General features: G+C 39.6%; 1 protein-coding gene across 2 annotated transcripts in view; it reads left to right on the forward strand.

Annotated features, from left to right (window-relative positions):
- The window catches only part of FAM171A1 (family with sequence similarity 171 member A1), an 86,341-nt gene that overhangs the window by 38,175 nt on the left and 26,230 nt on the right, over positions 1–21,936 (forward strand). For both annotated transcript variants that reach the window (XM_051611735.1, XM_051611736.1), the window contains exons 2-3: positions 13,056–13,283; positions 17,850–17,942. In XM_051611735.1, coding sequence (XP_051467695.1) covers positions 13,056–13,283; positions 17,850–17,942 — 321 coding nt within the window. The remainder of the gene's footprint in view (positions 1–13,055; positions 13,284–17,849; positions 17,943–21,936) is intronic.

A 21,936-nucleotide genomic window follows, 5' to 3' on the forward strand; every position in this document is an offset into this window, starting at 1 on the left:
GCTCAGCAAAGTGGGAGTAATACTGTGTTTTTGTGTTGTGGAGTATTAATTTTGCAAATCCTAGGACATGTGGAAATTATCTGAACTTTAAAATTAAGTGTATAGTAGTTCAGAGAAGTGGATGTCAAAACAACATGTAGCATGAAATGATAGTGAATGTATTAGGAAAAACTGGTATTTATGGATTTCCTAAAGCTGTTACGTTTCAGAAGGTAAGGTGATTATGTATCTATTTTACATATTTACAAAATGGTTAGCACTCCTGTAGTGCTCACTGGAATTGTATTATGAATAAATAGAGTAAAATATGTTTTAAATTTATTGGCCTTGCTCCTTTGAAATACTGTTTAACTGTTGCATACTGCTATTTTTTTACCAACCATAAAACAGTAAGTAAGTGTGAGAACAGAATTAATTGTAAACAACAACAGTAGGAAAGGTATTATATTTCTGCATGAAAGACATGTAAGTTTTGAGGAAAGTATCTGTAAACTTCTTTTTAGAATGGGTTTCAGGGCAGTGGTATGGACTGGTAGTGTTGAAGAAACTTTTAAGTAAACACTGTAGTTTTTAGTGTGATTAGACGTAGCTTGTATTTTTTGTTTAATTTAGCATACGTGTAGGTATGCATGTATGCATGACATGTAAGCCCCTCATGTGCTAATGTTATATTTATTTTGGGCACAAAATAAGAGAGCGTATTTGGTCCTTTCAGAAGTTGATTATTGGTCTTGTGTATGTGCTTTCTCATTTGCTTCCCAGCAAATTTCCCCAGCAGATCCTGTTAATGCAGCTTCTGTATGTAAGTTTAGCATCTGTGTGATTTTGTTATTTAGAGATTCCTTCCTCCTTCTTCCCTTTTAAAGATTGTTTGTACATAGCAGATTACTTTCCAAACATAATGCTGTTTGTTTAAACCAGTATATTACTATAAAATGCTTGCTTAATGCATAGACTAAAGGGCCTACAAAATACAAGTGTTGCTGATTGTGCCAAGGAAGCAGAGCTGGCCGCTGGAATGTTTTCAGTTTATGTATCTGATTGTTAACAGGAAAGTGGATGTGTTTGTCAAAGTAGGAATGCCAGCAACCCTTTGTGGTAGTGTTATTTTTAAAGAGATAAGTCTTTTGTAGCACAAGTATAAGAAACAGAAGAGGTAAAATGAAAGAATCTGAGGCATTCTGTATAGTGGGAGAGAGCTTAAGCAGAGTGATGTTTACAACTATAAATATGTAAAATGGGTTTATGTCAGTATAAGCAATAAACTCTTTCTGTTGTTACTTGGACAAACTGGTAAGTAATATGAGCATTTTTTAGAGTCTAGTTCTCTCTGACTGGGCTCTTTTGGGTAGACCACATATGGAGGGTGTAATATTTAATATCAAATATATTTATTTGAAGATGGGATTTTTGATTTAGCACAGTGACAGGAAATGTAATGAAATCACAGTATCAATGTAACTTGTACTTAGCAAATAAGAAATCTAGCAATGGCAAGAACAGCTCAATCACAACACCAGTTCAATCCTTGTTACTGATCTCTGTAATGTACTCAACACTGTGATGCTGGGCAGTACCAGCCACCAGGTAGGTGGGTTGGAACCCATGAAATACATGGGTTGAAACCAGCTCAAGCCCATTGGTCTCTTCTGATTTATTTATTTTGTTACTTGTTCAGTTTTTATACTCTGTGCTGGGCTGAGCCATGTATACACCCCCTCCACATGCTCATCTGAGAGACATTCTCGCTCTTTTAATGTGGTGTAGTCAGTTGATCCACTCAACTGACATAGCTGTTCATCTAAAACAAAGGCCACCCTTGGGTCCAGTTTGTGTTCAGATAAAGTCAGCTCTGTTTGCAGTGGCTGTGTCAGTCACACCCTGCATTATTCCCTGAGCTCCGGGGCACATCGCCCTTGACCAGCTCCTCTCAGCCTTCTTTCATCGTTTATTGGCCACTCCCAGCATTTTTACATTGAGATTTATCTCTGAAGAGAACTAATAGCTCTCAGATTAGTTTGATCAGCCATCTCTGCAGTGGTTTGTTGGTTTTCAGCATCCTGATCTGTGAACCCCAGGAGTCTTTCAGCATAGTGTAGTCCCCTTCAGACTCCCCTAGGCAGGCAGTTATGGAGCCTAAATGAACACGCTTTTCCAAGGCACTTTCACACATTCCCAAAGCCAGGACTACGGACCTCCTGGTTAAAAACCTTTGTCTTCTAGCTACAGTGGTAGTTGTGGGACTGTGACAAGCAGCACAGGGAATCAGGGCTGCAAGATGACCAAGAAATACAAAGGTATGCTCCAGTGCCCTTCCCAGTCATGAAAGGAATATAAGCTGGATTAGTATCGTACCTAACCCTGGTCATTGCCACTTCATATTTTTATATAAAATGATTCTGTAAGAAGGTGAATGTTGCAAATACAACTAAAAGTGTACTTGATAATTGTGATTGTGAATTAGCAGAAGAGACAATAAGTTCTGATTTACATAATTGACTTCTGGTGTAAGAGAATAGAAAGTGCATTTTTTTAAATTCACAATTCTAATCTTATTAGAAATTTTTTTTTTTGTGGAATCTTAACAGCCCTAAAATTAATCCCCTGACAAGAATTAATATCACTGTGGCTGTTAGGATAATTTAAACTGAAGCAAGTTTTGGTCACAGAGTCAGTTGTTATGCTCTGCATCTATAGGCAGTCATCACAGCTGAAATACAGACAGTAGAACAGCCTGCTTCAAAAACATTAATTGGAGAATTAGTTCAGTTGGATGAGAAGGCTGCTTCTGTGTGACTGAAATTGGATGAAGGAGTAAACGAAGGGTAATGACAAATGGCTGCATGTCAAGCTGGAGATGCTTTTACACTGTAGGATTAAGGGAACAGTAGTGGGTTCTATTTTAGAGTCTTCATTCATTATCTAGAAGAAGACCGAGATCACAAGTTAATTGTTATTCTTTTTAGTTATTCCAAGTAAGGAAATGTAAACATTGTTTTGAAGAGAAAAAGACTTAAAAACTTGGAATTATAATTAATATTTTTGGAGGGTGAGAAAGTTTCAGTGGAGGCAAGGGGTGTAATTAATCCTAGTGCTATAGTGAGGAGAGAACAGAAGTTACAGCACCTGGCATGTAGATGCTGATGAAAGCAATTGTAGAATCAGGAGGAATCAACAGCAATCTCCTCCTTCCACCCAGACAGAAATGCCAACTGTGGCTGTAGAGGCTTTTGGGTATCAAGTGGAGCTGTAAATCCTGCATAGCGCCCATGTGAAAGTCCTTACTGCTCCAAATGAAACCCTTCCCTCACACTGCCACACGTCATGCCTTTATGGAGCCAGGATATTTTACTGCTGTAGTGCTGATGTGCAGTGGTTGAGATACCGTAGTCAGGCATTGGCCAACCTTCAGTTGTTTGGGATTAACACAGAATGGGAGGGGCTTTTCACCAGAGAGGACAGTGATAGGACAAGGGTTAATGCTTTAAACTGAAAGAGGAGAGATTTAGGTTAACATCAGGAAGACATTCTTCACCACAAGGGTAGTAAGGTGCTGGAATACCCTGGAATACTGGTTACCCAGGGAAATTGTGGAAGCCCCCTCCCTGGAGGTGTTCAAGGCCAGGTTGGATGAGGCTTTGTGCTGCCTGGTCTGATGTGAGGAGTCCCTGCTCATAGCAGGGGAGTTGGAACCTGATGATCTTTAAGGTCTCTTCCAACCTTAACCCACCCTTCCATGATTCTATAAAGGTTTACCACAACTGTTCATGTCAGATGCTGGCCTAAAGTTTGTCTAATCCAGGAGAGGGACGGGCATCCTTCCAAAGTGATTGTAGGGGTGCAGTTACTTGAGGACTCTAGGGCTATGGTTCTGTGGTACAGCTAAGCTGACCTAATTGCCCAGGACCCAGCAGGAGTGGTCCCGGATTCCCCTTTTGTCCTTTGCCAGTGTTGCATTTGGCCGGCAGACTTCATGCTTCTCCACCCCCTCACCTGCCTGTTCTGCTGATTTTGGCACATGGGGCTGCATTGCTTCAGCAGTTCAACCTGATAACCTGGCAACAACCCATTTGTTTTGTTAGGCTGGTGCTCTGCTGGGTCAGTAAATGGAATGGACATGGTGGCAGGTAGCACAAGAGAAGGGGGAGTTCACAGCCAGGCCATGGAGGTGGGAGGGGAAAGGGTGCTTCTTTTTTTGCCCTGGTGTAGTTGAGCAGCAGTGAAGAGCTCTTCATCTCCCTGCTGAGCTCTCTGCTCAGGCTGGCTGGGCTGGAGGAATGAGATTGTTATATGTGTGGCTTCAGCTATGCTTAATTTTCCTGTCTGCCAGCTGGGAATAACCTCTTCAAGGAATTAAGTGAATATAAATTGACTATTTAGTTATTTGGAAGTGCCTAGACAAAATTTTTAACACCAATTTGCCTCTGTACCTGTATTAGCTCATGTCAGTGGAGACCTGAGATGAAAGTGGAAGTCGACTTACTGCTGTGGGTATGTAGACAGTCACTAGAGTTGGGTTTGTTTGAATCATTACAGTAGTTTGTTTAAAAAAAAGACAAATCACTCAATTAAAAATACACTTTTCCAAAGCTCCACTTTCATAATAGGTTTAGAAAATAAGTAGAGATTAAACCTAAGATTAAAGCTACTTGAAAATAAGCAAAAAAGTAGTTTTTCTCTCCACCCTGCTCCATTGCACATACACTGCTTCACTTAAACATGGAATACATCTGCTTTAAATTGTTTTCACCAGATGAATACTGTCATTGATAGTTAGGAAGAAGTTACTCCAAGAAAATTTTAACACATCCATTCATGGCAAATGAGCAAATCTAAGCTGTGAAACTGTGAAATCTAAGCTTTCCTTTTCTGTCCCCCCCAAGACTAGACCAGTGATGCAGTAGGTATAAACTTGGTTGAAAATCCCTGTGAGCTGTGCAGTGGCTGAGCTGTGTGTTTTCCTCAGAGCTGGTGTTGCCAAATCAGCTGTGGTCTTGAGTCGGTAGAGAACTGTAATGCTCAGCAACTGAAAAATGTCGGTGCATTAACTTTTCATTTCATATTGATCTCCAAACAGAGTTTCAAAACATTCTATTAGGGAAAAAAAATAAAGGGGGGGAGGGCTTAAGAAGGGATTACTTTTTTGTGTGTTGTAAACAATGCATTATGCATGTGGCGTGCTAAGGCTTTGAAACTCAACTTCCATCTGTGCTCCGTGAAAGTACCTTTATATAATTCCATGTCTAAAAGACAAGGTTTGGAAATGAGTTTGTATCATACACAGTTCCTGTAGAGATCAAAGGCAGACCTGTTAATGCAACTGTTGCTATTCATGAGTTTCATAGCCATGTGAGTTTCAAGTTAATTATAAATGCTTGTTTAATCACCTGACAATAGGGTATCAGAGTCTCCTCTGGGCATTATGCATAATGCTCTCACTTTTTAAATTAAAGCAAATTCCTACTTTTTTCCCAGGAAATCAATTTTGGTGGTAATGCTCTAGGCTCTAGCAGGTCAGGATACGCAAAACCTGTTTTAAATATTGGACAGTTGTGGGATGAACGTCTTTATTTTACTATCCTTTAACTGCCTCTCTTTCCCCCTTGAGTACGTGGTTGTGTAGTAGTAGCCTGTGTGTCACTGGAGATCACATAAATTGCTCTAGTTCTTATACTAGAGTTTCTTTTGTGAAATTTTACTAAAATTTGTGTAATTTTCACTAGGAGAAAATGTGTTTAGAGGTAAACTAACGTATTTATCGTGTGCATTTTCAGATACTTTAATAGATTTTAAACCTGAAGAGGCAAGTATTGCACCTGTCTGACCTTCGTATCTCAGACCACTGTGCATTATTTGGATATTGAGGATTGAGTCTGATTATTTCAGTTAAGCTAAACCATTTCAGTCCTCTGGAAATTAAATTCTTGGGCACTAGAGGAACCACACACAGTGCCAACAATGCCTAAGGCACTTGCAGTAGCAAGGAATGTTAGATGAGAAATGCAGATTAATCAAACTATGCTGCAGAGGACAAAAATGCTTCAAGTGCCACCTCCTGCACGACCCCAGATCTTTGTCTGCTGAGATGAGGAGAGCACCATGCATTTATCAGGCAGCACAGAGGAGTTTGCCTGCACCAACAAAGAGACTGGACTGTGCAGCTCCCCTTGCATCAGATCTCTACTGTTTCTGAGGAAGTGCAAAAGAGAGGAATAAAAGAAAAATTCAGAAATAGCAGTCAGTTGTTGTGGGAAACTGTTCATCAGCTTGCAACAGTTGTGCATTTGGGGGAGAAAAGTTCTTTGACTTCTGAGATGTGAGAGTTCATTATAGTCTTCGCACTACAGGTGCTCAGAGTGTGCAGGGGACTGTACTGATAGTCTTCCCCATGACCTGTAAAGCAGAAAGTGTTTAGCAAATTCAGATTGCAATGCTAAGAAGAACCACCACAGACAACCATTGAACTGACTCCATAAATAGAATAAAACATTAATTCTGTTAACTGCAGAATTAAATAGAATCAAACATTAATTCTTTTAACTGCAGAGTTAAACATTAATTGTAAGCCTTAATTAAACACCTTAGAACAAAAATCAAAGCTATTTAAAAAAAATAAATTCCCATAGTCTGTCAGTGTGAGTGAATCTGCCATCTAGTACATTGTGGTTTTGTTTTGTACAACTGTTGGGTCATACTGCACCTCTGTCAGCAAGATTAAAGGTCCTCAGCTGACTCTATTTTGCAGTTTCCCTGTTAATGCACAGTGATCCATCTTTCTCTTGCAGTAACTGATGAGGTTGAGTTCTTCAGACAGCTGATGCCAAGGCTGCTTCCTTGTCCCCTGGATGTGCTCTTATCTGAAACTCTCTGCTCTTTAAATCCTTGAAGTCTGGGGCTGAGAGCCAAGCCCTATTGTGTGGTCCTTACTTGAGGTCTGACCAGTGCTGTGGACAGAAGGATCTTTCTGCTTGATGCCAGGGACTGCAGTAGTCCAGGTATAATCTGGAAAATTGTTGAACAAGTGATGAGCAGAAGCAGACCTCCTGCATCCCACCCTCTGCGTGGTTGGGTTCCCTGGAAATCAGTGGCTGACATTCAACACGTTTGAGACTTTGGTCACCTGTGGTGGAGGGGAAGGTTGTGAAGCACCACTGGTTTTCCTCTCACATGGACCAGAGCCTGTTCTGAACAGAGGATGTAATTGTCTTTGCTGTAATTCTTCTACAGGAATGCCTAGTTTGCCATTTGAGGTGGTACAAGTGAACTTACCTTTTCAGGTGACCACATGACTAAGGACCAGAGTCTGTGTGTTTCTGGAGGGATTTTACATACACAGTTCCTTTTTTTTTCACGCTACTCATTTGAAGCTTGATTGTCAGTAGAGACTTCTTGATGCAATATAGTAGAAAGATGTGACAATATGTAAATGCTAGAGTTGGCATCTGTGGCTAAGGACTGGGGAACACCCCTATTGCTAGGAAAATGTTTTCCTTTAGATAAATGAAAATCCCATTGTTTGGCTGAGGGGTGACCTTGCACATGGGCGAAAGGTTAAGAGGCAGAAAGGCTTATCCATTTGGCATGTAGGATTCAGAACCAGGCATGTTGCCAGTAAGCTCAGTCAGAGCAGTGGATACAATTGTATTTTAGAGTTTTTAAATGAGCAGGAAGTTTTCTTTCTCTAATCAAAACCTAGATAATTTACATATCTCTTTCTTTGGTAATATCCTGACATTGTCCATGGATAGGGACCCCCAGAGGAAAAGGCAAGTGATAATGGCTGCCTGTGTCAGCCTATTCCCAAAAGAGATCATCTGTCCAGCAGACGTCAGCAAGAGTCTGCCTGACCAGAGGGTTGTGTGCACAAAAACCAAATTGCAGAATTGGAACCTGAATAAGATTGTAATCTTTGACTTTCAATCTATGCCATAACTTTTCTCTATTACCTTCAGTATTTGAGATCTGACAGTGTGCCATCACTCAGAGTACTCAGGGATTTTCTTTCTATGTAATATTTGAGTTTTTTAAATAAGTGCTTTTCAGGAGTTATGTATAACAGGCCGTGCTGATGATACCAGTTCTGAAGGAAACTGTTCTCAAACTGGGAGTTCACAGCACTATAAAGAGCAGGTGTGAGTCTAAGAAAAGGGATTGTGACTGCAGAAATAGTTGTCTTAAGGTTACTTGAGTTTCAGACGAGGTAGTGTGGTTCATAAAGCAGATGGCACAGGAGGGATTGCTCAGAGAAAGTTTAGGCTTAGTAAAATCACAAAAATCAGATTAAGAAGACAGATGGGATTCTGGATTGGAATTCTAAAATGTAAGGGGCTTTTGGGTTGTTTTTTTTTTGTCTTTTTTAATTTCACTTTCCCAAATTATAACCTTGGAGATGGTGGGGATTTTTATTTAGCTGACAATAAATTTAGTACTTTAGACATCTGGGAGGGACTTACAGTTAAGCATCTGTTTTCACTGTAACTAGTAGTTTTAGTTTGTGCTTGTTTGAAAAACAAGTAAGATGGGATTGCTGAAAGAAGACAAAGGAATATAACTATAAGAAAGGAGGTTTGAGCTACACTGTCTTGCTTGACCAAACACATAAATCAAACTCGATCTCTAAAATGTAACCCTGTATTTGTTGTTTTCCCACTAACCTCTTTTTCCCACATTGCTTTGTGATTTTTGAAGCCAGAGTTGCAGGGTTTCCCAGCTGGCATGTGCTATTTAATGTTTGTGAGTGGCTTGTTCCTAGCTTGCACCTTCAGACAGGAGCATACAGTCTATTTGCCCAGCCAGACATAGTATCCTTTGCCTGTGGTTTATCTCCTGGAAATGAACAGTTAACCTAAGTAGCTGTTACTTTGGACATGAAACATTCCTGTAGGAGAATAATGGTAGGACATGAGCTAGTGGGGCAGGTAAATTAGTTTGGCTCTACCTGTGTTCACCTACTTGGCACTGCAAACCCACTGGGAGCCCTGTGCCAAACAGCCTGGATCTGAAAGACTTATGTTCACACCACACAAGTCAGGAGCCAGGTATCTTAGATAGGGATAGCAGCTCAGGCATAGCCTGTCTTGAGTGTGGCTGAACTGACTGGGGAGGTGAGAGAGATCAGAGCTGCATTGGGTGAACTCATCACCTCGGAACATCCCTGCTTTACTCGGTGGTGAGGAAACATCAGCACTGTGTGCACCTTCATGTCCCCTTCCTTCCTCCAAGACGTCACTGGCAGCACAAAGCAAAGCTCTTTCAGAACTTAGTTACTGGATTTATTATAGTAAATAACAGAAAGCACAACAGTATCACACATCTGTCAAATAATGAACCATGCTTCTCTTTAGCAGTTCACATTCTTGGAGTTCATCTTCTGCAGCACTTCTAGTTCCCTGCCACCACTGTGTTCCCCAGATACTGCAGATATCCTTCCTTCTCTGAGTCCATGTGTCTTTAATTCTGTGTGAGCCTCTTTGCTGTGGTAGGCAGTAAACTCAAGAATAATCGATCTGCTTTATCCCCAATGTTTTGGTGAAAGAACCAACTAAAAAGTTTGCCAGTCATTTTAAAGACTCTATTCCTTAGCTAATAATGAGTCTTCTAAGCAGCTTCTTCTTATTAAATACTTCTTCTAGTATTCTTAATGCTTCAGTCTTAAGACCTCCCTATTAATTTTGAGGTCAGACTGATCTCGGATCACTTGTCCTTACTCTGCTGTCTTCTTTGCCTTCTTCAGTTTCCTGTTCTTAAAGGGGTGCTTGAATATCTCCTAACAATTCTGAAACTTACTGTATAGCTCTAAGTTTTAATAGTAGCCTCTCTTCATAGATTGTTCTCTTTACTCTGTTTTTCTTCAACAATTTCTCTCCAGTTTAAAGCTTGTAATTGTTCTGTTCTTGTGGAAATTACTGTGATAATGCAGGTTCAGTGTTCATTATTTCACTGCTGCACTAGATAAGAAGAAAAAGGAGTTGTTGCGTGGGAGAAAGCCCTGAATAAACCAAGTTGTATACCTTTCACACGTATGTCAGGGCAGATAACACATGAAAAGGAATTAGGGTTGTTCAGGCTGCTAGGATTTTCTCTGTCTTCCTAGGAAAAAAAAAGTCTAAATATTAAAAAGGAGGGGAAAAAAGTCCATTGTGTGATCTAGGAACCGTGCTTTGAAACAGCAGTTCCAATCTGTTGCCTTTCAGGACCCTCGTCTTGTATCTTGAGTGATAGTCATCTTTATTTCCGTTTGGAAACAGGATTTTGGAAACCCTTTCTCCCTCCGTATCAGAAAGAAGATGCAGACAGAAGCCCATATATAGCTATAGTGTAAAGGATCAAAGAATTTCCTGCGAGAGATAACCATGTCTAGCTCTCTTGTTTGGGAAGAGAGAGCTGCTTACATAGGGAAATTTTACTTTATTAGTCTTTGTCTTCTCGATCAATTTTAGTAGCAGTCTCTATTCTAGAATGCTGGATGTCTATTAGGAGGAAAATAGATTTCATACTTCTGTTGTGTTTTCTTATCCTCTTCCTTGATTAGTATTTAATATTCCAGAGCTCCTTGGTTCCTTCTTATATGTGGTTGTTTTTGAAAAGACTAAACTTTCATGTTACTGAAATTGCTAACCACAATGTTTAGCTTCTTCTGTTCCTTTGCTTTTTCTTTAATGCATGACCCATTATTCTTAACCGCATCTGTTCTTCAGCATTCTTTGCTAGGCAATTCAAAGTGGGAAGTGTTAACAGCACAGCTATCTGGCTTTGGATCTAAGTGTATTGTTCCTGCATGTTTTGAAAATAAAAACTTGCATTGCTTTTTGCCCTCCTGTTTGTAAATACATGTACAGTTTGTAAGTACATAAATACATATGCATTCCTCCCTCGATTAATGTGGCATGTACAAGACGTCACAAGTTGCTTGGTGATTAAGGCAAGGTTTCTAAGGAGGCCTTCTGTATGTGCACACCAGAGTGTATAGACACAGTTTTTCAATATATGTTGTTTTCTTTGACTACTAAATGCAAAACTGGGAACAAGGCCAGAATCTTTAATAGCTAGAATGTGTTTCATGCTGATCCCCTCTAAATTGGCATCCTCCATTGCCAAGTTCTAAAGTGAGGGCTGCAATGATGATGAATTTCTCTAATGGGGTTTTTGTTCAGGGTTGCCTAATATTTATATTTTCTGTACTGTAGGTTTCAGACAGAGGGTCTCCACTTATAAAAGGGCACAATATCTTTCTGGCTGAAATGCCCTTAGGGCCGAGGTGCTGATATTTTTCTAATAGATTCTGAGGTCTTTTTTAAATGTTACATTGTTACAGTGTGTTTCTCAGCATACTCAGTTGTGTCATTTCACTATGGAAATTCGCAGCAGAGATTCTAAGTTCTTTGTTCTCAAGGTTTATGCCAAAAAAAAATTTTAAAATCCTAACACACAGTAGTAATGTAAGAGAACTGTACCATCTATGCTGTTCTGTAGAAATCAATGTATTGGTTTTAAATATATTTGAAAAGGAGGTCATTCTCTCTTTTCTGGGCAGCACATGAAGAAATAAGTTGCATGTGGAGTTTGAGCATCTTGCTTGTTAGCAACTGAATTCCTCTGACATGAGAAGGGACTTTGCAAAATATCGTCTACTGCCTAGGGGAGTGGAGTAAACTGAGGTAGGGGACTTCATGCAAGAACATCAGAATTTCTAAAGATGAGGGTGAGAATGAGAGAGTGGAAGAGAAAAAAGGGAGAAAGGTACTCATTTAGGAGAACAAGGCAACTGTAGATGGAAAATTCCAAGGAGTGGCTTAGTGGAGGCATCAGACTGTTGCTGTGTCTTTTCAACATGGTATTGCATTAAAGTCATAGTTATTAAGTAAAGGCAACAGCTGCTACTTTAGAGCATGAGGCAGAAGTAGTATTGGAGGGGCAGAAAAATATTCGTAGATATATAGGAATGCTTTCCAGAGGGACTGCCTTACACAAACCTCTTCACTTTATGTAACAAAAAACTGGTGACACAATGCATGGTTTAGTCATAGGAGTGCCCCAGAATGGACAAATACTGTACATCTGGAATCATTTAAACAAGTAATTAGTTTCTGGAAAAATGGCAAATTACTCAAGGAAAATGTAGTCCATTGTGTTGGCTTCTGACTGCATGTCTACAAGATGTGTGATTCTCCTGACTGCCTTTACTGTTGCTTCTTCGCTTCTCATACCCACTAGTTGTATGTGGGGACAGGTAATGCCGTCGTGCCAGGGCTGGCAGGCAGATATCCCTAGGGGCTGAGACAGTTTTGCCCATTTAGAAAAACAGCCAGTGAACAGGGAGGCAGGGGGGGAGGTGTTCCTCTCTTCTTCTCTACAAGAACTCTGCATCCTGTCTGGTTTTCCTGTGTCCTGAGGACGAGGACCTGACCCTGTGGGATTCCACTGTCTTGGTTAGACATCACTAGGGAAGTCCTGTGCCAGCTGAAGCAGTCTCTGCCACCAAGGCTCAAAATCTCCAACTGTAACACAGCCTGCTCATTGCTCAGTTTCTTCCTGGGTTTTCATCGCAGTAGATATTCTCGATTCCTTTGCTACACAAAGAGACAAAGGAGTGAGAGTGCACAGCCCACTTCTAGCTGTTCCCTCTCCCCAGTGCTGGTGGAGAAGGCTGGCTGGAGCAGAGGCACAGCAAGGCAGGGACTTCACAGTGAGTTACAGTGCTGTGATGGCCATGGCTAATATGTGATGTTTTATTGCATGTGCATTTAGAATTATGATGGTACTGTAAGATTGACATGTGGGTCATAGGTGGAATATAGATGCCTCCACAGCCGCAGTTGGTAGGGCAATAATTCAGGACCTGGTCTTGCTTGTGGCAGATTCTGCAATGTCTCTTAAGAGTTAATGCCCAAAATGGAGAGCTGCAGTCCAGGACAAGAGGTCATACTTGTCACTGAAGTATCAAGCATTAGCATTGAGTCTCGTCTTTTTGATCATTGGTGTGCTAGGATGTTTTGTCTGCTGCCTTCTGCAGGAGCTTTTCAGACAATAATTGCTGTGGTTGTTTGTCATTACAGAAGTAACGCTGAAGGTCCATGTAAGCGATGCCAGCACACATCAGCCAGTAACTGAAGCCTTCATTGAGATTTTTACCAACCAGATCTCCATTGCATCTGGAACCTCAGGAGCAGATGGCACTGCCTTCCTCAAGTTTCAATATAAATTGGGCAATCAGCTGATAGTGACTGCTAGTAAACATGCATATGTGCCAAATTCTGCACCATGGAAACCTGTAAGATTGCCTGGTAAGAGATCTTTATTTTTGTTCTGAGGTAAGATTTTGCATCTAAATGAAGTTACACAGTTTTGTATGATGTGTTTTAATGCTTGCGATCCTGAGTGGGAGGAAGAACATCTGCGTGTTTAAAAAAAAAACAGGTTTCTTCCTCATTTAAACTGTGGCATCAGGGCTGTGCAGAGGTTCACTCTGCTTCTGGCTGTCCTTAATACAGTGCTACGTCAGTTTTCAAACAACTATTTGTGGTCTTACAGCTCCACAGAAAATAACACCTATTCCAGATCTTTTTTGTTATGGGAACTCTGTTTTCAAGTGCTCTGTTTCAACAGCTGTGATGCACTCATTCATTTATCTCCTAAGGTGTGGCAACAACTGTTGCATCGTGGACTGTTGTGTACAAAAAAAAATAAAGCCCTGGCTTTTCAGTTCTTGGCCATGTCCATAGGGCAGTTTTAATCGCAGTTACGTTATACAGATGTAAGGATTTTTTTTCTACATTAATTGGGATGGTTTGTTTCTTAGGCAAGCAAACAAGTGTAACAGTAATACATGCATGCTGATTTTATCAGGATGCCTCAAAATTTCATGGGGAGTGGGTGACTTTATGTTAATTATACAGGAGGGGAAACCGAGCCATGGCAATTATTTCTGTACTGCTAAATAGGTAGATTAGGTTATGATAGGTGGATTTAGGTTATGGTTGGACTTGATGGTCTTCAGGGTCCTTTCCAACCAGGATGGTTCTATGATTCCTCATCATACTTCATGTATTTTCTTAAAACACGATCATAGATGATTCAAGCATGCAATAGCCTTTTCTTTTGTGAACCTTTTCTTGTCATCTGTCTTGTATCTTTCTGACTTATACTCTAGATTTTTTGAATACAGCATACTCTTCAATAGCCTGGAGTTTGCTTGGTTAGGTTTTTTGCTTTTTCATAAATACTGATTTTGAGAGAAGGGAATCAAACATGACATTATTGTTTTTGAAAATCATTAAAGTTTAAAGAGCAGTAATTGTATACAGTCTCCACAAAATCTTTCTTTCTATGTCTGAAATGTGACTTTAGCTCAGAAAATAGTTGCCTTTCACCTCTGATCTTCCCCCACTGAAACCAGTAGATATTTGGCCATTGATTTAATTGAGAGTAGAATCCTTTCTTCTGCCTTCTGTACCTTGAACTTAATTCTTTCTTTGATTAAAGAAACAACAAGTTACAACTTGATACTCCCATGTAGATTTAATAGGGTTGTTCCTTGAGTTACTTTTTAAAAGGGATATGCCATAAAAGTTCAGGCTCAAGATACTTTGGCTCTTTTTTGAGGGGTTTTTATTGTTTTTTTTAAACTTAACAAGAACTGTTTGTATTTAAATGCCTATCATACTTGTAACTGGCACAGTATAGAAGTTTTGAAAACTGTGGGAGCTTTGTTGTTATTTTTCATCTGTGTTGAATGATGGCAAACAGGCAGCATAATTAAATGTTGATTCTGTGTGCAATGTGGACACATGAGTACAGTGGGATCCTCATTTCCCAAAAATGCCTTTTAGCAGTACGAGCCCACAGAGCAGATACAGCACTCTGAGGAGCAGTCCACTCACAGTAGTGGTTTAAGCTCGTGTGCTGTCCTGTGTGCTGTGGTGAATGAAGTACGGATGTGTTTACTTCAAACGCCTCAATGTGGAAATGATAACCATGACTGGGGAGAAGGTTCAAAAGTGCTGTAATGGGACATTGCCAAGGGATCAGGATTCTTCCACCACAGTGAATATGCATTAGTTACAATCTTATGCTAAAACACTGTGCAGCCTCTGAACTCATTATGTTACTGTAATAGCTTTAAGGAGTAAGCATCAAGGGTTTTCTGTTCTCATAATTTGACAGAAATGAACTTTTCTTGTATTAACCAAAACAGTTAGTTGCTCCACTTAAGCAGGAGGATTATTTACTTACATAGTGATTAATAGTAGGAAGAAAAGATTAAGATCTCTTCCATTAAACTATTTATCAGCAGAGCCATGACTCCACTTATTAACAGTTCATTAATTTAACATCACTTGAGTTGTTGAAGTGTTCATGATGGAAGATGTGCTCATCTATCTATTCTTGGCTATGCAGATTTTTCTTTGTAAATAATTTGGAAGAAAATAGATTTGTAACTGTTAATCCAGGGTGTTCTGGAGCAACGTGTGCAATGAAAAGAAGGAAGTTGCTGCGGCAGCACAGTTCAGACTGTGTGGTAGGGTCAGTCAAAGCAAACTGTGGTATTCACTGTGGTGAAATGTAGTTCTAGGAGCAGAGGATGTTCATGGTATTTCTGGGAGAGGAGAGCTCATCTGGTAAGCAGTGACTCTGCAGAAGACGTTTACGTCATGGTAGATGAACTGTTGAAAATAACCTCTCACTGCAAGAAAGAGGAATAGTATGATCCTTAGCTGTAAAATAAGGTGAAGGCTGAGGAGGCAGAGTATAGTATTTTGGAACTCATCCTTGGTGCAGCCACTGTGGGAAGTGTGTGTTCAGTTCTGGATCCACACTTCAAGAAGAATGCTTAGAACTGCAGTTATGTCAGGAGCGATTAAAAGATTGGAAAATGTGACTTACAGGGAAGGACTTGGAATTCCTTCGTTTATTTTGTTCACCAGAGAGAAAATTCATGGGGTAATTTGATCGTAGTCATCAGTACCTGCATAGAGAACAGGAAACGGGTAAGAGAGAATTCTTCTGTCTAGCAGGCTTGTGTATAAAGAGGATCAAATGGCTGGAAGTCTAACCTCAATAAATTTTGATGGGTAAAAAGGCACATAGTTTTACTGCCCTCATAATTATTTACTAGAGCATTGATATTGTGGTGTAGTCTTCACCTTTAAAAGAAAATTGGATAGTTTGTCTGCAGCGTGTCCTCATTTAAGCACGGCTATTGGATCTGTAGCAGTTATTAATTCAGGGAAGGCTATAGTTATACGGGAGTAAGACTGGATCATCACAGTCATCCTTCTGGCCTTAAAAACTGTGACTTCTGCATTTATCGTGCTGAGAAAAAATAATGCAGAAAAGCACAGGGGAAGTTTAGAGGTAATATAAGCATTATAAATATGGCAATATAGAAGATGATGTTGGCATGGTTTATTGTATTGAGCTCCCTAGAGTGTCTAAATTTTTTTCACTTTCTTCATACAATTTAAATTATTGGAGTAAAGAAAAACAAATTTTGTAATTCTGGCCCTAGTGCTACTTACACTTGGCATTTTTACTTATGTTGCCTGACATGTAGCTCTGTTTCACATGTAGAGCATTGGAAAGGAAACTCTCAGCTGTACTTACAGTAACTTTATTTTTAATGTTCATATATATTAAGAATATCTTTTAGATGGTAGTTCTTATCAGTGTGTTTCTCCTAGTTTCTTTTTCTCTCTCCTGTATTTCTCCTAAACTCTAAAATTTCTGAATTTAAAAATAGATGTCTTAGAAGAGAAATAGTGTTCAGTCTCCTTATTTGTTTCTAACATCTATATGGTCTCTTGGGTCAAATAATACTTATCAATTTAGAAGAAATTTATTAAGCTTCAGAAAATCAGAAGAGTTTGTAGTGTTATTTTATTAATTGGTTTTGGAAATGTCTTCCTCAGCTTGTAATCACTTCAGAATGGGATGAGTTCTTTCCAGGTACAAATGGGGCATACATTACAAAAATTCACTAGTCTGCATTAATCTTCTCCTGTATTTGAAAGCCAAGCATGAACTGCAGGCAGATCTACTTCTTAGTGTTTTCATGGATGCGAGAGTCAGGTGTGCTCAGTGGCTAATTCAGTACACATTTCTGGTCTTCTGGGTCTGAAGAACTCTGCGTGAAATTATGTCCTGTTCTTCACTCTCCAGACATGTGTGCATACACCTCCTCTAAGGAATATCTGTACCCAGTGGCAGAAGAGGCCTTTGCAGACAGGTTTCTTGCAGCAAATACCATTTATCTGTCCCCTCTCACACCATGTGGTAGAATGATGGTAGTTCTGCTATACATAACTCTTCTGTAGTGTGGGTGGTGACTCAATAAGCACATGGTGTATTTTAAAGCAAATTATTCAGTTATTCATCATACTTTGCCTTTCTGTATGACTTTTTATGTAAGCATCTCTATTTAGAAGTTAGATTTCATTAAAATCTTCCTGAGGTAAGAAGTGTAACTGTTCTGCAGAAACAGTAATTCACTCAGACTGAGTTAGTGTTCCACTTCTCTTTATGTAACAACAAGTCTTTCTGCAGAACTGGGAATTATAAACCAAACCTTTGCTTTTTGCTTCAGCCTTCTGTATTTTGAGCTGCTGTGCATGGCTTTATCAGAGTCAAAGCACAGAACATGTTGTTTACTTCAATAATAATTATCCTGGCAAAGTAATGATTTGGTTTAGACAATGCACGTGGTTTCTGTCATGTATACAATATGATTTTAATAGTTTGGGTGGTCTGCTTTTGCAAAAGTATAGAAGAAAGCAGAACATAAGTGCTGTTGTTGTTGGGTTATGTTTATAAGAATTCAAATATATCCCACTTAAACCACTTCTCTTTCACAGTGTTCTCCTCACTGAGTCTCGGCCTTCTTCCTGAACGCTCAGCTACTCTAATGGTCTATGATGATGTAGTCCAGATAGTCTCAGGATTTCAAGGTATGCTGGATTTTGGAAGTTGAAATTGAAATTTGAGTGAAGCTTTAAACAAAAAGCATAACAGCCTGATACTTTCTGAACTCTGCCCCATGGGTTTGAGTGGTATATCGTGGGGAATTTTTCTGAGTTTCCTCAGGAATGCTCCTCTGTAGAATGTTTTTACCAAATTTATTACTAGATTAATTCATCTGTAACTGCTGTGACTAGGGAAATCAAGTTCCTTGGTAATAAACAAGAGTGGACTTTAGTGTGCCATTCAAGAGCTAAAGATTAAATTTTTTCTGCTGTTAGATGTTTTTTCATCTAGCCTCATCTGACTGTCCTTGCAGTAAATATTTGCTAATGTTCTGATTGGCTATGATTTTTCTCTGTTTTTATTTTGTTTATTGCTTCCTACTGTGAATGCCTGACACATTTAGGGTATAGAAAAGTTGAAAATTTCTCATATCTGCAATTAATTCCCACGGAGCCCTTATCAGTCTGCCTGCCAATCCACGTACTACAGGATGAAACCTACTGTATTAGAAGAATAAGGTTCAACTCACCTTTTCACAAGGCCAAAGACAGAAGTTAAAGCAACTGTAGTATGAGTCAAATGAACACTGTTTTCTGATTTGCACAGTAAAGAATAAAATGTTCATCTGACCTAGGGATTTGACGTAATTTAGCCAAATTGATGTGATAGCTGAGGTAAGTCTGTTAGCAGGACAGAAGTTTTTAAAGATACCTTGGTGAACCGAAGCAGGGGGACATACTTACTGTGCATAAACTGTATTATGTGTGTTATGATTACCATCACTCTAAACTCTACCAGATAGTTAATAAACAGGGCAATATTACCTGCAATGATATTTCAAGATAACCTTGTCTTATCTAAGGGAATATAATGCAATTATGCCTTCCTAACATTTTTTTTTACAGTTAGAAATCATCCAGACACAATAGGCTTTTCATTAATGATAGCACTAGACATGACTGGAGCTGAAAAAGCACTAAACAAATTAGGTAGCTGGTGAAATGCACAGAAGGAGCTGGAGAACAGCACAGCTGCCATACGTATATTCTGCAATTTGAGAGTCGACATTATCTAATGGGGTAAATTAGATGGACAGTGAACTGTGTTTAACCACAAGGGATTCCATTAGACAAAACATGAAACACTGTTTACCAACAGTATTCTACTAGCATAGTGTATTAAATTATTCTTATGCAAGTGTCCTAATATTATGCAATTAACTTTAAAAGAGCAGTTTTTTTCATGTTTACAGCTTCCTTGCTTCAAGAAAATGTGGGATGTTAAAAGGCTAGAGGGACATTTAACAGCTGAGTGACACTCATAAATATCTTCCACATAATCTTACTCCTTTCAGTGAATTGATCCAGGGTGTTCCTAATATATTTAAATTAGAATAATGTAACTGATTCTGCTGGTGTAGCAAAGGAAGAGGATAAAGGAAGAAAATAGTACCCACAGTATTATAAGAGCTGGAATTTGAAGTTTCAGTGTTTCCCAGTAAGAACTATTTTATGGGACCAGCCCACGCTCCTTTTCTTGACAATTCTTTTGTGCTGAAACCTAAATGAGAGACAGCCTAGACATTGTACCAGCGTTTGAATGGAGCCTCTCTAGTCTCAATCCAAAATCCTTTTGACCTACTTTTTCTCTGTTACTTCTCCAATTTATTTCCCAGTAACTTTGAGCTGCTTCAAAAGAGCTGATCAGGAATTACCTTAGTGCAAAAATGAGTAAAACGGAACTCATTATACCAGGAACAGACTGGGAACACTGGTGTTTGAAGCACCAAAGCTGAAGAATGGCCCGGCTAGTACAATCTTACCAATTGCTTTTGAATAATTAAGCAAGCAACTTATTATGCAATTGAGAAGCTTGTCTGAGTTGATGCAGCTTCGTTTCCATGATGGCATCACCATCCGCTGCTGCGCTCTGTCAGTAATTGCAAGGGATGGGGCTCACCAGCCACAGGGTCGTTTAAGTTATTTAATGCCAGCACAGTGACAAGTTGAACTTCAGTGTTCAGTGAATGGGATATTCTATCTGCCACTGACATAAGAGCAATCAGAGCATTAACTGATTATACTTCAGATGTTACCTCATAGACTGAACTCAGAGGCTGGTGCAGTGCCACATGTCACGCATCCAGTATGGCAGGAGGTGCCTCACAGGAGCTCCTCGAGGTGGTTGCATCTTCAGGTGTGCGCTGGCCAACTGGAGCCAGCAGCTTTTGAACCATGGCTGGTATGCTGATGAGGGGATATTTAAAGAATATAACATCAGTCCTCAGAAGTCCTTCCCCTTATGGCACTCATCAAGTGCAGGGAGCTCACATGCCAGTTTTACACTTGAATGTGTTTGGGTTTATAAGTCAAAACTGGGTATCTTCAGTAACAGAAACAATAATAATAAGCTACTCCCAGCAACAAGAGTTGGCTTGTTGAATAATACTCTGAATCTGGTCTGCAAAGTCTTTTTCTTCATTTTAGCACTTCCAATTCCCTCGATACATCTATTCCCAGATATAAGCCCAGAAATACTCCGTGACTTCTGTTATAGGAGTACATTGGATTATCCTATAAACAAGGTGGTGAGAGAAGGTGAAAGCCTTGGAAGCTGCCTCTCGTACAAGCCTTTTCTTGGTAGCTGCCTGTCTTCTGCCTCTTTGAAATCTCTTGGCAGCTCATGGCTCTCCCAGTGCTACAAAACAACCCCTTTTTAATAGAAAATTCCAGAGTCTCCCCATAAACTACTGTGTTACAGACTCAGCAACAATTACTTTGCTTTTAATTCATAATTAGTTGGATCTTCCAAAATACAATACTAGTTCTTGGCAGCTCGAATAATTAATCTTAACCAGAGGTTTAGAGAGCAGGAAATCCTACAATTTTACGTTGAACTGTTAGTGATAATCCTAATGTCATGGTCTTTGTTGTGGGTTTGTTTTTGTTTTTATTGTGGGGTTTTTTTTGTTTTGTTACTGTGGATGCTTATCCCTGCAGGCTGTGGGAGCCCACTCAGCAGTGCAGTCAGAGCTTCCTGAGTGCTTGAGCAGACCTGTCCCAGAGGTAGAGCTTAACTACTGTGGTATTACAGAGCACTCAGGAGAGATGTCTTCCCCGAGTTCATTGCAGTCAATTTATTTAGTCTTTTATGTTGTTTTCCATTTAAGGGAGATTTCTTCCTGTTTCATGTGGGTGTTGTTTAATAACTAACTAAAACATGTAAGGATACTGCCAGTCTTGAGAGCCTGCTGTAAATACTTAAATGTGTTAGAAACTAAAGAAGTGGTCTTATAGCTTTTTCTTGCAGAGTTGCCAAAGACATAACAGCTAAACAGTGGTCAGCTCTATGGAGATACTTGCCTGCCTACATAGCAATTTTTTGTTGGCCAATACCAAGTTTGTTCTATGGAGTTTTATGTTTTCTCATGGCTAAAGATCCTGCTAGAAGATAACGCGAGAAAGAATTCTGGTCTCCTGCTTAATGACATCAGGAGTTACAAAGCTGAGGTGTTGTGAGTCAAGCTCTTTAATTTTTCTCGCAGTGAAGTTATGTGTAACCTAAAAGTGCTGCCAAAGACTAGCAGGAAAAAAGATGCCAAGTTGCTTTGAGTTGACATCTTTGAACTGCATGGTCAAATGCAAATTGAAAAAAGAAACCCTACTTGCCTAGATCTTCTGCTGTGTGGGGAGTGTTCCGCGAGTATTTAAAACAAACTATGGAGAATACAGTAGCTTTTGATTTAAAAAATAATGTGCATGTTGCACACGAACTTGCAGGTGGAGTCTTGCTGTGTGTTGCTAAACAGTATTAATGGTGAGCGTCCATTGAAAAAGACTATTGACCTTATAAACTGAGATTTAAATGAGATGTTAAATGCCATAGTGCATGTAACAGTCTTAAGTCATGTTGCAGCAAAGACCCTTCAATTAACACGTAGTGATCTTGAAAAAAAAATGCTAAAACTGTACAAGAGAG

This window comes from Apus apus, chromosome 2 (genome assembly GCF_020740795.1).
Source record: "Apus apus isolate bApuApu2 chromosome 2, bApuApu2.pri.cur, whole genome shotgun sequence".
Classification (NCBI taxonomy): domain Eukaryota; kingdom Metazoa; phylum Chordata; class Aves; order Apodiformes; family Apodidae; genus Apus; species Apus apus.